The following is a 15,838-nucleotide window of genomic DNA, read 5'->3' on the forward strand; positions in this document are numbered from 1 at the left end:
TTGCTATGAGGAAATCCAACGCTGATTACAATAACCAGTTTTAATCATTTCATATTCACTCTTTGCTTGCTCAGGTACTTTCTGTGGGAACTCCCACTCTTTAATCTCAAACCGTTACAAAGGATTTTTGAACTTAACTTCTTAATCAGATTAACGACTTAATCAGACGCCTTTACCTCTTTAGACTTTATACAACGTGTTATGAAGAATAACAAACCATAAACACAAAGACATATATCTAGAGCTAGGTCCCAAATCTTAAGGCATACATGTATATGTTGAATAATGAGTGAAGATGGACAAGGAATTCTGTTTTTGGTAAGTTACTCAAAAGGAAAAGGACAGGTATAAATAAACATTATGATATGATGTTATAACATTATGATACTACACGAACAATACTTTGAGGATTTCTTTAAAACAAAGATGCTGTGATGCCCAACAGCCAAAGGACATTCAAGTTATTTGGCGTTAAGTTGTGGAGTGGAAGTATTTTTACATAGGTGGGGACAATTTTGACTAACCAAAAATCGTTTTAATCCTATTTGTTGCTACAGGTAAATGTATTTGTGGTATCTTTGTTAATCGCAGCATGAATGTTCACTGGTACCTTGGAGCCAGTGTCTATGCGGTCAAACTAATTAAGAAAATCATCTAATCATAAAACACAATGATAATTAATTATTACTTTCATTTACAACCAAAAAGTCATTCTTTGAGAATGTTCTAAGAAAGCTCACATACTGGTAGTGTATGCATTACTAGTCCTTAAATATTTTACATAAAACAATATTGAAACAAACACATGAAAACTTTGTGGGGTTAAGCATATTCTCCTTAAAAGTATTTACAAGATAATTTACTTAGATTACCCTCTAGAATTTGGAACTTTAAAAAAAATAATGTGCATACATTTTATAATGCCAGAGGTATGTTTTAGTAATGCCCATCACATTAATACCTGTACACTTAGTATGGGGTAGAATTATTCACCGGTAATTTATCTTCACAAAGTGATCATTTCTTGTAACTTTATGGTAGACGGCTCTATATATTCTTTAATTCAATAAATTAATGGATCAGCACCAAAATATCATCGATTCTAACTTAGCCCATTTTTGTGGTAGGATGCTTCATGCAATTCAACAAAGACAAAAACAAACCGATAAACTCCTGGTGGAGGTAGCACAGAAATTGATCGTTTGTCGCATAGAGCAAATTTTCCTTAACTAATTTACGTTCTACATTGATTGAGATTCCACTGCAGAATTTGGCATAACTCAGTAGGCTCATTCACAATGAGACTTTTGTTCTACATAGATCGATCCAACTCTGTGGAGACTCTCGCTGAATGCAACCAGATTAAAAGACTGATACGCCAGTCAATTCTCACCGTCTTCACCAAATTTACGCCAATGCTTCCTGAAGTCTTTCAAAAAAGAATTCATCGTCTTTGTGAAGCTGGACATAGCTTCTCAGCTCTTCCGGTAACTGAAAGTTTGGATCATCGTTCCAGATGAGAGGGATAATTCTTGAATACCCCTCGTGGCGTCCACTGTGACCGTGACTGTGAACCTTGCTGTCGTCTGCCACTGCTTGGAGGGCCTGTCATGAATATGAACGCTCATGTTTGGAATAATGTTCAATTTGTTTTCTTTTTTAAGTGAACCTTTAAAGTAAGCCTAATTTTTTTTTTTTGAATCAATTACTATCAGATTAAATGTTCATGTAAGATCACAAGTAAACAAATTTAAGTCCATCTTATTAGAATAACTGTGGTAGAGCAACTAGTACGTAGGGGAGAGCGGGGTGGGTTGGAACGCGGGTAAGTTGGAACATTGGCTTTATTTCTTAAACCACAAGACCGATCATGTGCTCCTTCAGCATAAAAATGTCACGTGGCATGGTCATTCATCCGGTAAACTTGTGGAAGTTTCGAAAATGCAGTAAAAGTTTTATGCGAAAAAAACTTATTTTTGCTTCTCGAAGTAAGTTTTCATATTTTTGACATTCATCGTGCTGTAAACTAAAGTATAAGGATTATATCACTGAAATTGTGCATAGCGTTTAGGACCACCTTGATGTTCAAAAAGCTGTCGTTTTTTTTAAACACTTCCCACGTGTTAAAGAAATACAGTGTCATAAGTAGGCCATGACGTCATGGGGGCTGGTCGGAACATTTGACATGGGGCCAGTTGGAACACTGTCAGGGGTGTTCCAACCCACCCCGCACGGTGTTTTTCATTTTTTTAAACCTCTCTAAATATTTTAATTTCAACTTTGAAGAGAGTAGTAACGTAGTAACCCAGTACAACTCCAACTGGAGACGGAATCTAGCTGATAGAACATCTCCATGATGCCGGAATGTACATGCGTTTAGAAGATACAAGGGGGGATGGTCACTGCTTGTTAAATGCAGTTGCTAGCTGTTTGGTCGAATAGGGGTCTGCATGCCCACTGTTGCTTTTTGCGATAAATTGCTTTTAAATGTGGAAGGAAATGTCGATTATTACTCTGCTTTTCGCGGCAAAATGAAAATATTCTAGCTGAGAGCCTATGTTATGGATAAACTATACAACACCAATTCTGCCGATATTGTTTTAAATGCTTTGTGTAATGGATTGGGGGTTGCTGTCAATGTTTAGTGAACGAGGGTACAAAATCCGCCAGAAAAGACAAACATTCACCTCGTAACTTAGGCAAAGATTCAGTTGAAATCTCAGTTGCCCTCACCGGAAGAGGTGCTACAACACACTAAAGCGCACTTAAGAAAACCCCAAAACAGCTCAAGTCCAGAGGCTCACCGTCGCAGTCCAAAGATTAAAAGAAGAAAACGATGCAGTGCAGTACTAACTGACACACCTGAAAATGAGCTACTCGAAAAAGAAAAGGCCAAGCCCAACAAAATTAAAAAGGACAAGCGCAACAAAAATAAAAAACAGTTAAAGATTTCTAGTCGATAGAGAAAATCAAGAAAAAGGAAATTAAAGATGACCAGCGATTCTGTGTCAGAAGAAGAGTGGCCATGTCTGGTTTGTGGGGAGCCGTTCATTAACAGCCGACCAAAGGAGAAATGGGTTAAATGCATTGTTTGTCTAAAGTGGTCACATGAAGACTGTAAGGGTGACCGAGTGTACATATGTCAGAACTGCGATTTTGATTCTGAGTTGTTGAGTTGAAAGAGATACAGTTTTCATTTGTAGGTCTAACATACTGTTGTTAATAGGTTGAGATATATGAGTTCAATTTCTTTTCTCTTAAACTACACCACTTTTGTTATCATTATGAAATGAAGTGTAACTGGATATGGTTTATACATCGAAAAGACTATTTGAAAGCAAATTGTAAACGTAAAAAATGCTTACAAACTATGGAGATACGAATACAAAGTAACACTTACTTGTTGGGAAATTAATATAGATAATCCTACTCTTAAAATGAATTATACTTTGAATTTATATGCAAGCGTTCCAACTCGCCCTCTTGTTCCAACTCACCCCACTGCCTGTTCCAACTGACCCCGCGGGTGGGGTGAGATGGAACGTTTTAGGAGGCAACTTTGAGCATTTATAACTCTAAAATAAAAAGACCTACTTGATGTTTTATTTCATAGATGAGTGCGGCATATAATTTTCCCCTATCAGATTTTTTATTTTTGTCCCCAAAGCTTTGACTGCTGAGATATCGCAAAAAACGTGAAAACTGTTCCAACCAACCCCGCTCTCCCCTACCTCATGTGTATAGGCCAATTACGGATTGGACATTTTAATTTAGCATGATGCCAGTTTTGGTTGCAGTATCAAATATTTCGCTTTGATAATGCGACTTCCTCACAGTTTATACATAATGAAATAATTTCGTTCATTAAGTTTGAAAACCAATTGAAAAAAAAACGCCATCAACGTTATGTACGTTGTTTTTGGTTGCTTTTCCTAATGTGCCCTGAAACGCTCGCTTCCGGTCATGCGCACATTATGAAAGGTTTAATCAAATTAACATTATACACACTTACTTCATTTATGTGCATTTTGTTTTCGTTTTCCTTCAGTCCACTACAGAAATCTGCAGTTAACACAAACAAAATTTTTCTGCAATTCTTCCGCTTGTCGGCATACTCGGTGAAAACTGGCTTTCCAATCGTGAAGTCACGAAAATCTACCACAGCCTTTGGAAAAATGATATCGGAACATTTTTTATCCAAACTTATCAGAAAAAAGTAGATTTATTACATTTGCCTTTTGAAAGTAAGAAAAGAACAGAGGCATACACAGGGTCAAATTTTTTGCCACTGCCATTACATCTTTTGGTAATAAATGAGCCTTTTTCCAAAATAAATAACTGAATGATACCTTTATAATTTGACAAATGGATATTTTTTCTTCAACAGAGAGACCCACTTACTGACAACCCTAATTTCTTCTCTAAAATAGGGAGAATGTCGTCGTCGACAACTCTCTTAGCATCGTCTGTCCCAGAATAAATGACCAGAACGTCGTTTTCCATCGGAGGCTTTTTGTAACATCCACCGCAGCACGCTGTGTTGTGGAGAGGAGAAATTTCATACAATATTTGACAATACATCGTAACTTAACTATTAAACTTCATAGGACTTTTTATCCAAGTAAAATCGGGGTGTTGGACTAACAATCGCTACCCAAAATAGCATTTTTAGCATTATTGCACCTATTGTCTTTTTTCTATACTTCCTTCCATTCTTACTTCCTCGTTTCTTGCTTTTTTTTTTTTATTAAATATACATATTTACATTAAACGGTGATTTCGAGACCAGCGCGTTACCTAGCAAACACACTGCTTTGGACCACGTGATTACCAAGTTGCGATCATGTGGTAGCAACGTGGTCCAAACGTGACGTTTTTGCCGATTATTCAAACAAAGATGTAAATTACCATTCAAAGACTGTGAAACTGGCTCGTCATTGAGACCCAGCCTCACATCTTTCAACTGCCGCAGCTTAACCAGGGCTTTCTCTTGTACAGTGCCGCCGGAATGTCCCCTTACTTACCCTCCGGGTCGCTGCGGGTTGTACGGACGGCCTGTCTCAGTAACTATGGAAATAACATTGTCATCCATACGCTGTTTGGTTTCTGTTAACAATAGTTCCATACCCTGCCCGTCGTGCAATTATCGTGACAAACTTTCTGCTAACAAAAGAGCCTAACCCTAGCTCGCTGAGATAAAGATCGAAGGTGAGCGTGGTCGCAATTAAGTGTTCGTCCAAGCGTTAATTGACCTTTAATGCGCGGTGGCTTCACTCTACTTTGATCACTCTACTCTGATACGGAGATTTTAAGTATAAGAACTTGCCAACAGTGATTTTAAAAGTCGCTTTACCAAAAAGATTCGGTGATGACAGCAATTTTCGTGTACATTGTAGCTATGAATTGATTGAATTTATTAAAGATCAAATAAAACACTACTCGCACTTGTACATGTAATATTTATTAGGCTTCAAACTGTCTTTGCTATATACATATTATTAACAAGATTGAAATTTATTTTTATAGTATGTCCCTATATGTCTATTAGCTTTGTTCATAGACGAAATGCATTTTTTCCAAAAAGACTTATCAGTTGTTTCAGTGATAAACATTTTGTTAGCCATATCTTTAATATAGTTCTGTCTATATTTGCATATAGGATCTCTCCCATCTACACCCGTAACATTTCTGTCCTTTCGTATTCGTTCATCAATCGTAAACAACCTTCCCATCAACTGAACGCAAAAGTTGCCTGGGGAACTGGCCCGTTGTCGAATTTCGAATATTTCTTTATTTGACAAGGCGACGGGTGGCCGACCGAAAGACTGATTCCTTGATTCTGTAGGACAAAAAGCATCAAAAGAAATTAATTTATAAAGCTGGATTACAATCTCTCGGGCTAACTTCACTGGTTGGCACGTGCCATCTCACATTAATTAACAATCTTTTCAGGTTAGCTTTTTTCATGCTGGGTAAACACAGTGATTAAGCCCTGACTATTACATAATCACTACTGTGTGACACGCGTCGTCTAAAATTAATGTTAACATTGCGATGACGCTCTTCAATCCAAACTAATCAATTGCACATAATTCTAAATCAACTGACACGTGTCAACAGGATTGTTTGTGTATCTGGACTTCCTTAATGACCAATAAGTATTTTGTAAAATATGACATGTTTATGTCACTGATTTCTGTGCCATCGTGTCACCTGCCAAGTGAACGGTATAAATCGACACTCAGATTTTCCAAATCATCACAATTCCAAGATGCCTCTTAGCGATTACGTGCGTCTGCGTATCATCGCCCTCCGAGAACAAGGGGTGCGAATTAAAAACATAACCGCACAAATGGAAAATGAAGGCCATAAAGTGTCGCGAAAAGCAATTTACTATGTGTTAAAGAAATACGACGAAGAGAAGGTCGTGCATCAGGCTACTAAACTAGCAACACATGTAATAAAGGTAATGAGACATTGATATTTATTTGATGCATTAGCTATTTATAATTTTCCATTTTAACTACGCTTTTGTTGATCGTGACTTATTATCATCAAATAAAATTGTTATACGTGTTTTAAAACTAAGCCTGATTTGTTCTTCAGAGTTTTGTTCTAATATTCGACTTGCCTTTACTCGAGTCTTCTGTTGCAGTTGATACATAACCCGGTATTGTTTGCTCGTGTCGATAGCAATCTCTTTGCATCAGCTATAATAGAAACCTTAAGTGAGGCAATTAAGAAGGGGCAGACCGTGTTCGTTGAACCGACTAAATTGGCGTTCGATAAGGATTGCTTGGGGATTCCCCTACCCTGTAATTATCATACGGCCTCTATTGTTCGACCATATGGGGCAGGGTTGGGAAACCATACGGCCATTTGGTAAGGGGACATTCCGGCGGCACTGTACACACAGGCGGTTTGAATGCAGACAAATTGTTCGAAGCTGTCTCATCTTCTGGAATTTCTCGGCGGGAACTTTGCTGATCATGTTCTCAGACACGCAAATTGTCTCCAATCTTGGGAGATCGCCAAGCTCTTCTGGTAGCGCCTGCAGACGGCACATTTTGAGGCGAAGGTATTCCAATTTCTGAAACATTTGTATACATCCCAATATATACATGTACATGTTTATACGGGTGCATGTATGCATGAATTACAAGTACATCGTGGGGAGAAAAATGGGTTCTCTTTATGCGTGACTGGTAAATAAAATATATAGAATGTATATTTAACAAAAGGTAAAATATATGTACGTAACTGAAACAAAAGTTTTTGATAAAAAACAAACAAACATCCATTCCCTCTGTTTTTGATTTAAAAAAAAACAACAAAAAACAAAACAAAACAAACAAACAAACAAACAAATATCCATTCCCTCTGATTTATTTCCACATTCAGTCAAGTGGTTCGTGTAAAAAAAAAACTCTTACCTTCAACTTTTGAACTGCTTTTGGTATGGCGAAAATGGGATTGAGCGATGCATCAAGAAAAACCAAGTGCTCCAGATCAAATATGCCAATGTTGAGTTCACGAATCTCGTTTGCGTTGAGTGCCAGGCTCTCAAGTTTTGTCAACTTCTTAATAGCACCTAATGATAAAAAAAAATGAAATGCATTTATAGCTGACATCGTTTTAAATTAAGAGTTCACTATTTGGCATGTGTACTTTTTTTTAATGGGATATTTCCTTAATGATCTAAAATGATAGTACTAAAGATATATCGTCTAACCGAAATTTATGTTCTTAATATAGGTAACTCGTATATTTAACAATTGTTACAGTAACCTGTAATTCCTTGAGTCACGAGCCGATTATTCGACATGTCCAGGCTTCGAAGTTCGGTCAACTGGTAAACGACTGCAGGTATTGACCGGAAACAGTTGTTCCCGAGACGCAACAGCTCGAGGTTGCGCAGTTTGGCCAGGTCACTTGGCAAATTTTGAAGTCTGTTGCCCGTCAAATACAAAACTCTGAGTCTCGTGTACTGACAGATAGAAGGTGGTAAGCGCAGAAGGTCGGAGTTCGGAATAGAAAGGCCGAAAACCTCTTCAGGCTTGTAGTCTGTCAAGTGGGTCCCGTTGTTATCTTGGGCGACGATTTCGAACGTTTCACTATCCCTGGAAGGCAACTGCGCATAGAGCAAATGGTCTGATTCGTCGCATGTGTCGATGGTTGCATCGTCGAGATATTCTGCAATTATGCAGGTCTCTGAAAGTTCTGATTCGCTGTCCGAATCGCTACTTGACATTGGTTTCTTTTTTTGTTTCGCCTGAAATACCATCTCGTGCTGTATAAAATATAAAAAAAGAAATTGTGGTTTAGTAATAATTACAACAACAACAACCATCATCATCATCATCATCATCATCATTTATAGTCTAAAATCCAACGTTTGATCAATAGATTTACAAATTTATAAAATTCACAATTAAAAAATTTCTAATGGTCATAAGATGAATAGAAGGAAAATGATAATAGTAAAAATGTTAAAGGTAAAAAATAGATATTTCAAATGGATAGGAGGCGAAAAGTAGAACTATGAACTAAGAACAATTGTTCGTAAAAAGTATTCTTTCAAGAATTAAAAATAATATTGCTTCAAAAGGTAGGTTTTAAGTTCCTTTTTAAAATGTCCAGGGTCTACAATTTGCCTAAGATTGATGGGTAAATTATTCCTTTCTCCAGGTGCTGCAATTTTAAAAGCTTTGTCACCGTATGACACCAATCTTGCCTTACAAGCCTTAATAAGAAGGTGGTCACCTGATCTAAGATTTTGTGATGGTATAGGCCTATAGTGTGAAACTCTTTAAATACATGGGTGCAAGTTTGTAAAATACTGCATGTGGAAATGTTAAAAGTTTAAGAAAATGCATGCTCGCACAAGGAGACAGTGCAACATCTTTGAAAACATACTGTCTACACGTGGATAAAATAATAATAATAATAATGATAATAATAATAATAATAATAATAATAATAATAATGTCTGAAAGCATGGTCAGAAAAGCCCAGCAGATTTTCAAAAATGTGAAATACCAAGGACATACTCTTAAATACGCTTATAAGGAATTAATGCTGACTCTGGCGGATAGGAAGGAGTCCTATATCGATCTGCGGGAATCGTATTGTGTCCCCAGGCCCGTAGCTATCAATTTCAAAGGGGGGGGGGGGGGGGCTTTTACCGAAACAGCGGACCTTTTACCATATGACACCTTCTTGCACCTACAAGTAGATCAATCTTTCCCAGAGCAAACCTTTTTCCTGGCAAAAACGCGGTTCGTTTGAACGACTCGAACCCCCTGACTACGGGTCTGCTCCTTTAGGATATATTTTAAGGTATGCAATTAAAATATTTATAACCCGTTCATTACCCTACTACTACAGTAGAACTGGTCTGGTCGCAGCACTGAAATTATTTTTATTTTAGATTGACTTAAGTTCAAATGTACCTGAAACCGTCTTCGTCTTCTTCGTCGTCTCTTTGTACTGGCTTCCTTGATGACAACTAAGGAGTCGTCGCTTTCTGTGGTATCTGATGATAAAGATAGGTCAGCGAGGCCATTTTCAATTACTTCGGACGTCGAGTTGGTCACGGGGTCCTGCTTGCTATCTAGCTTGTATTCAATGAAAAGCGATGCCACGCCTTTTCCTTCTTTGTAGTCCCAAGAGTTCACTTGGGCAGACTTTAAATTGCGTAAAAGCGGCGCCGGGAGATTCCAAGACAACTCCCCACGCTCCATATTAGACGACGTCTCGTTCACTTCAAAGTTTCCACTCAATCTACAAAAGTAGAGATTAGTTTTCGAATCCCCTATCACTATTGACAGTACACAATTATTGTGGTTACTTGTACCAGTCGAATAACTTGTTGATGACAGATGTATAGAGATTACAGGAGTGGTGCTAAGCTGAGAGTAGGCCTACAGCGGGTACGGAGATTCAATTTTTTAATTGATAAACACCTTCACATACAAGGTACAATCAATGACAACACAGGTAACTATAACATAGCACAAACAAATAAATAAATACAGATTATCATAATGTTGGTATAAATGGCTATACAAACGGATACGTATGAATCGTTTCATAATCAATTTACCAGGTTTGCAACAATACTTGACTGATAGACTCAGCCTCCTGAGCGAGAAAATAGATGCCCTATATCTGGAAAACGAATCCCTGCGTGAGAAACTCTCCAAACAAATCAGTGACACAAGGAAGTCCCTTGACAACCTAAAAGAAACCAGCCATTTGGCGAAAACAGCTGTGAAAATGGCAAACCACAACCAGCAGTATTCGCAGAAAAACAACATTAAGTTTTTAAACTGGCCGGAAAAACCAAAAGAAGACCTGAGGAGAGACCTCTGCCGCATCCTGAAGGAAAAGGTGAATGTGGACATAAGCCCCGCCTCAATTCTGGGAATCCACAGAATACCAGGAAACAGCGGTGGCGCAAGACCCGTTATAGCCAAATTCGTTAACACCGAGGAAAAAACGAAAGTTATCAAGCATAGACAAGCACTGAAAGGTAACTTTATAATGTTCGATCACATTACTCAGAAAAATGCTGAGTTGATCAAAATTCTAAAAGGTAAAGAAGCTGTACATTCAGCCTGGTACTTCAATGGCAGAATATTTGCCATAAGAAATGACGGTCGCCGATATACATTCGACATATTCGACGATATCGACACCACATTAAAACAATAAGCCTGAAAATGAACTTTATACGGACACTGAAATTTTGGACAATAAAAATCAATGTAAAACTGAAAGTAGTTATAAACAGCAGAGCGGTAACTGTTAGCTAGCCGCTCTAGCATCAAATTATTATTATCATTATTATTATCATTATTTTTTTAATTACTAGTTATTAGTACTATCCTGTGTATGTGTGTGTTTTCGATAGTTTGTCTTGGTGTGTATGTCAATTCTGGTAGAATGGGTACAAGTGGTCTATTGTATGCGTGGGTGGATGGAAGTGAATTTGATAATGCATTATATAGTATAACCGATATATATGTAGTTAAGTTATCCCTATTAGTTTGCAACAACGAAACACTTAGATTTGATACCTCAGTACGATTGCTTTACCTACACTTAGAATATGACTGTGCGATGTAAATTTATTTTCTGTCGTATATACATATGCGGCAGAAACCTGGTAGATATACACAGATCAAATCAAATATTAAAATATGCTCAGTAAATTGTAGGGGCCTTGGGGACCGAAATAAGCGGTTAGATGTGTTCAATTTCTTGCGGAAGAAATCCTTTTCCATCTACTGTTTACAAGATACTCATAGTACATTATCTATGGAAAAATATATAGCAGCTGAATGGGGTTTTAAATGCTTTTTCAGTCATGGAACCTCTAATTCAAGAGGAGTTGCAATATTGGTTAACAATAATTTTGAATATAAAATTAAGGAGGTTGAGAAAGACACTAACGGAAACTTTATTGCTCTTAGTATGATAGTAGATGAAAAAGACATTTCACTCATAAATCTGTATGGTCCCAATAATGATTCACCTGAATTTTTCTTAAAAATACACGAGACAATAATGAATTTTGGAAATCAGGATCATATTATCTGTGGGGACTTTAACTTAGTATTAAACCAAGAGAAGGACACATATAACTATAAACATAAAAATAACCCCAAGGCCTCTAATCAACTTTATACCTTGATGGAATTACATAACTGGCACGACATATGGAGGGAAATGCATGAGGATGTTAGACAGTATACATGGCGGCAGCCTACGCCTTTTAAACAGGCAAGGTTAGATTATTTTATTGTTTCCACAACCATTACAAATTATATCGAAGATAGTCAGATTATTCCAGGTTATAAGAGCGACCACTCCATTATAACTTTGGACTAACAGTTAAAAAGGAAAATTAAACACGGAAAAGGTTTTTGGAAATTCAATAACTCCCACTTATATGAAAGTGAGTATGCCGATATGGTAAAGCAGATAATCAATGAAACTATCTTAGAGTATGCAGCAGCGCCCTATAATAGAGATAACATACTGAATATTGACAGACATTCTTTACAGTTAACTATAAGCGATGGGCTATTTCTTGAAACTCTCTTAATGAAAATTAGGGGGAAAACGATTGCTTTTGGTGCTAGGATAAAAAAGAAAAGAGAGTCAGAGGAAAAACAAGTGGAAAATACTATAAACGACCTAGAGAATGATCTTAAAAATGAGGCCGAATTAGACAAAAAAGAAGAAATTCTTGAAATGATAAATAAGGAAAAGATGAAACTGGAAAATATAAGAAAAATAAAAGTAAAAGGCATAATGATAAGATCAAAAGAAAGATGGATAGAATACGGAGAAAAACCATCAAAATACTTTTTAGCACTGGAAAATCGCAATTTTACAAATAAGTCAATAACTAAACTGGTAACAGATAACGGAAATATTCTTACTGAACAAAATGAGATTCTCAAAGAAACCGCACGCTTCTACGAAAATTTATTTAAGAAAACAAAATCACAAATCAGTAGACATAAAAACTCGATTGGAAAATATTGAAACTCCAAAATTGACCGAAGCCGAAGCATCCTCGCTCGAAGGAAAGATAAACTACGCTGAACTCTATACAGTATTAAGACAAACGAAAAATGAAAAGAGCCCAGGTACCGATGGGTTTACTTACGAATTTTTCAAATTCTTTTGGAAAGAACTGAATAGTTTTTTAATAAGATGTATAAACGAGGCATACGAAAAAGACAAACTACCTATAACTCTTACCCGGGGTATAATCGTCCTTCTACCTAAACATAATAAGCCTACCAACTCGTTAAAAAACCTAAGACCGATATCACTACTTAATGTTGTGTATAAACTCGCCTCGGCATGTATAACGAATCGAATAAAGAAAGTATTACCAATATTAATAAATGAAGACCAAAATGGGTTTATGGCGGGCAGATACATAGGTGAGAATACACGGACCATTTTCGACTTAATTGAATACTGTGACGCACATGAAATACCAGGTCTGTTGATGCAAATCGATTTTGCTAAGGCTTTCGATTCAATCGACTGGGGTTTTATCGAAAAAACCTTTGAATTCTTTGGCTTTGGAGAATCTATCATAAAATGGATAAAACTCTTCCTTAAAGACTCCTCTTCGTGTGTCTTGGTTAATGGTTTTGCCTCTTCTTTCTTCAATCTTTCTCGGGGTTGCCGTCAGGGGGATCCCATCTCCCCTTACCTTTTCATTCTTTGTGCTGAGATACTAAGTATCATGTTAAAAAATGAAATAGACATAAAAGGCATTACAATACATAATCAAACTTTTCTCATCTCCCAGTATGCTGATGACACAACTATTGTGTTGGATGGGACTGAAAAAAGTTTAAGAAATACCCTAAAGGTTCTAAATGAATTCTCCCAATTTTCTGGACTACAAATGAACAATCAAAAAACTAAATTAAACTGGTTCGGAAGCAAGAAAGACTCACAAGAGAGCATGGGTAAAGAGTTGAATCTCGATTGGAATGAACGTTTTTTCAGAATCCTTGGAATAGATTTCTCAGTAAATTTACATGAAATGATTGAGAAAAATTATAGAGAGAAACTCGAAGATATGGAAAGAATTATGAAACAATGGACTCACCGATCGCTAACAGTTTTGGGGAGAAATGTAATTTTTAAATCACTGATCCTTCCAAAAATGACTCATTTATTTTCCACATTGCCAATACCAAACAAATATGTAGACAAAATACAAAAAATGTGCTTTAATTTCATATGGAATGGAAATATTGAAAGAGTAAAACGAGATATAATGACACAGTCGTACTTAAATGGAGGTATAAAAGTCCCCGATATTAGAAACTATATTGATTCCCTAAAAATTTCATGGCTCAGGAGAATCATGCACAAAAATTCAAAATGGTCTTTCTTTTTCCTTAGTCTGATCCCTGAAAGTAAGGGTGTACACTGGTCTGAAATGGGAATGTCTGAAATGCAAAAAATTAAGAACGGATCAAAAAATGCTTTTTGGAATTAGGTCATTGATGCATGGTGCAGACTGTTAAAGAATAAAAAGATTGATACAAAAGAAATTTTTTAAAAGAATGTTTATGGCTAAATGATAAAATACGGATAAAAAACAATCCTATTCTTATAAGAACCTGTAATAAAATAGGTATAAGAAACATAAATGACTTGATCGATACACAGGGAAATTACCTCACATACCAACAGTTCAAGGAAAGGCACGGGAATATAATAAATTATGTTACGTTCACAAGTATACTATGCGCAGTAAAAAAATTTCAAAAACAAATGAATATAGACAATTTACACGAAAAAATTGAGCTCCCTATAATTTCAACCCAACTTAAATGGCTATTAAAATTTACAAAAGGGGGGAAACCTTTTTACAATATTTTGAACTCAAACGAAATGAAAAAGACTAATGCAATGTCAAAATGGGAACTCCTTTCTAAAGAACCTCTCACAGCTGAAGAGTGGAAAATCTTGAATAACATTCCTTTCCAATGTACTTTAGATACTAAACTGCGCTGGTTTCAATTTAGAGTATCAAAAAGAATTTTAGCTACAAATAATTTTTTTACGAAAAATTGGGATAAAAGACACAGAGACCTGCTCCTTCTGTAACGAACACCCTGAAACTCTTCAACACTTATTTATTGAGTGCAAAGTAATTGCTCCCCTTTGGGCAAAAATACAAGACTGGATCCATTTAAAGACTGGACTTGTATTACAATTAACAGCATCTGATATAATTCTAGGAATTCCAAATTTGAAATGCAATGCGCTCAACAGTTTGCTGATCATAACAAAATTTATTATATATAAATTTAAAATGAAAAACATTACCCCGAACATAGAAAATATTAAAATAGAATGGAGACAGGCCTACATCGCAGAGAGAAATATAAGTCTGAGAAACATGACAATAGATAAATTTAATGAAAAATGGAAAAAGCTGCAGCCTCTCTTCCTGGACTGATATCTTCTATCTGCGTATGTTCCCCTGCCGATATTTGATAGTAAAACACATATTTGTTTTTATCTGTATTAGATCATATTATTTATTAAGTGTTATTAAGTATTTTACTATTAGGTTATCAATATATCGTTGTTGACATATATATTAAATGACACAGTAACTATATATATATATATATATATATATATATATATATATATATATATATATTGCAAATGACTGAGTGTCTCTTTGTGAGTGAGTGAGTGAGTGAGAGAGTGAGTGTGATTTTTATTTAGTTATTTCTAAATTTTGTATTTTTTGTTGAGATCTGTACTTATTTGATATATGCAATAAAAATAAATAAATAAATAAATAAAATTTACCAGGTTTGATCTACACGCCTAGTCACTGCTGACAGCGCATATGTCAGATCTAACACTGGTATTATGTATTGGTATGCCCCCCCCCCCATAAAAATATATATATATATTTTTTTTTTATATATATAATGGAAAAGGGAAGAAAACAGCAGAACAGACAACATAGAACGAAACGAGACAATACCAGGCAATTATACACAATTACTTTCCTGTCTCTATTTTATGCTTTTTAATTGAAATTTAGCGTTAAAGTTCTTCCATTTCCTGTGAGGTGAATTGCGCAGTGTAGAGGGGGCAATGCACTCGACGAATTGTTATTTTGTCTGGTGTTCTTACATGCCAACCAGTCTCGCCTCCCACCTCTCTCTTTTTTACACGGCTTGTACGAGCGCCTATACAAGCTACCGTGCTGTATTTGATGCTTTCATGAACACTACAGACGAAAAAAAGAAAACATTTTCTG

General features: G+C 36.2%; 3 protein-coding genes across 3 annotated transcripts; 1 reads left to right on the top strand and 2 right to left on the bottom strand.

Moving 5' to 3' along the window:
- Positions 1-792: 792 nt before the first annotated feature.
- LOC106168119 (uncharacterized) lies at positions 793-4,992 on the bottom strand. The gene is made up of 4 exons (XM_086996433.1): positions 4,909-4,992; positions 4,402-4,535; positions 4,013-4,165; positions 793-1,605 (listed from the first exon to the last, which is right to left on the bottom strand). The coding sequence occupies exons 2-4, from the start codon at positions 4,501-4,503 to the stop codon at positions 1,408-1,410; spliced, it is 453 nt and encodes a 150-aa protein (XP_086852559.1). The 5' UTR covers positions 4,504-4,535; positions 4,909-4,992; the 3' UTR covers positions 793-1,407.
- Positions 4,993-6,461: 1,469 nt separating this feature from the next.
- Positions 6,462-9,743, bottom strand: LOC147759767 (uncharacterized). Its single transcript, XM_086996426.1, has 4 exons — positions 9,453-9,743; positions 7,789-8,290; positions 7,434-7,591; positions 6,462-7,090 (listed from the first exon to the last, which is right to left on the bottom strand). Exons 1-4 carry the CDS (start codon positions 9,741-9,743, stop codon positions 6,809-6,811), a joined length of 1,233 nt encoding a protein of 410 aa, XP_086852552.1. The 3' UTR covers positions 6,462-6,808.
- Positions 9,744-9,897: 154 nt separating this feature from the next.
- On the top strand, positions 9,898-12,969 carry LOC106171634 (uncharacterized). The gene has a single exon (XM_013552069.2). It carries the CDS (start codon positions 10,081-10,083, stop codon positions 10,714-10,716), a length of 636 nt encoding a protein of 211 aa, XP_013407523.2. The 5' UTR covers positions 9,898-10,080; the 3' UTR covers positions 10,717-12,969.
- The last annotated feature ends 2,869 nt before the right edge of the window (positions 12,970-15,838 follow it).

The sequence above is a fragment of the Lingula anatina genome, chromosome 9, assembly GCF_051362555.1.
Source record: "Lingula anatina isolate TDL-2025a chromosome 9, LinAna3.0, whole genome shotgun sequence".
NCBI lineage: Eukaryota > Metazoa > Brachiopoda > Lingulata > Lingulida > Lingulidae > Lingula > Lingula anatina.

Excerpts from the sequence above, each read along its gene's own strand:
- LOC106168119 (XM_086996433.1), bottom strand. The coding sequence starts at position 4,503 with ATGGAAAACGACGTTCTGGTCATTTATTCTGGGACAGACGATGCTAAG. Across the intron at positions 4,166-4,401 it reads AGAAGAAATTAGGGTTGTCA|GCTGTGGTAGATTTTCGTGA; the intron begins GTAAGTGGGTCT and ends ATTTTTCCAAAG. Across the intron at positions 1,606-4,012 it reads ACAAAATGCACATAAATGAA|GCCCTCCAAGCAGTGGCAGA; the intron begins GTAAGTGTGTAT and ends TATTCATGACAG.
- LOC147759767 (XM_086996426.1), bottom strand. The coding sequence starts at position 9,743 with ATGGAGCGTGGGGAGTTGTCTTGGAATCTCCCGGCGCCGCTTTTACGC. Across the intron at positions 8,291-9,452 it reads GAAGACGAAGACGGTTTCAG|CACGAGATGGTATTTCAGGC; the intron begins GTACATTTGAAC and ends TATTTTATACAG. Across the intron at positions 7,091-7,433 it reads AAGCAGTTCAAAAGTTGAAG|AAATTGGAATACCTTCGCCT; the intron begins GTAAGAGTTTTT and ends CAAATGTTTCAG.
- LOC106171634 (XM_013552069.2), top strand. The coding sequence starts at position 10,081 with ATGAATCGTTTCATAATCAATTTACCAGGTTTGCAACAATACTTGACT.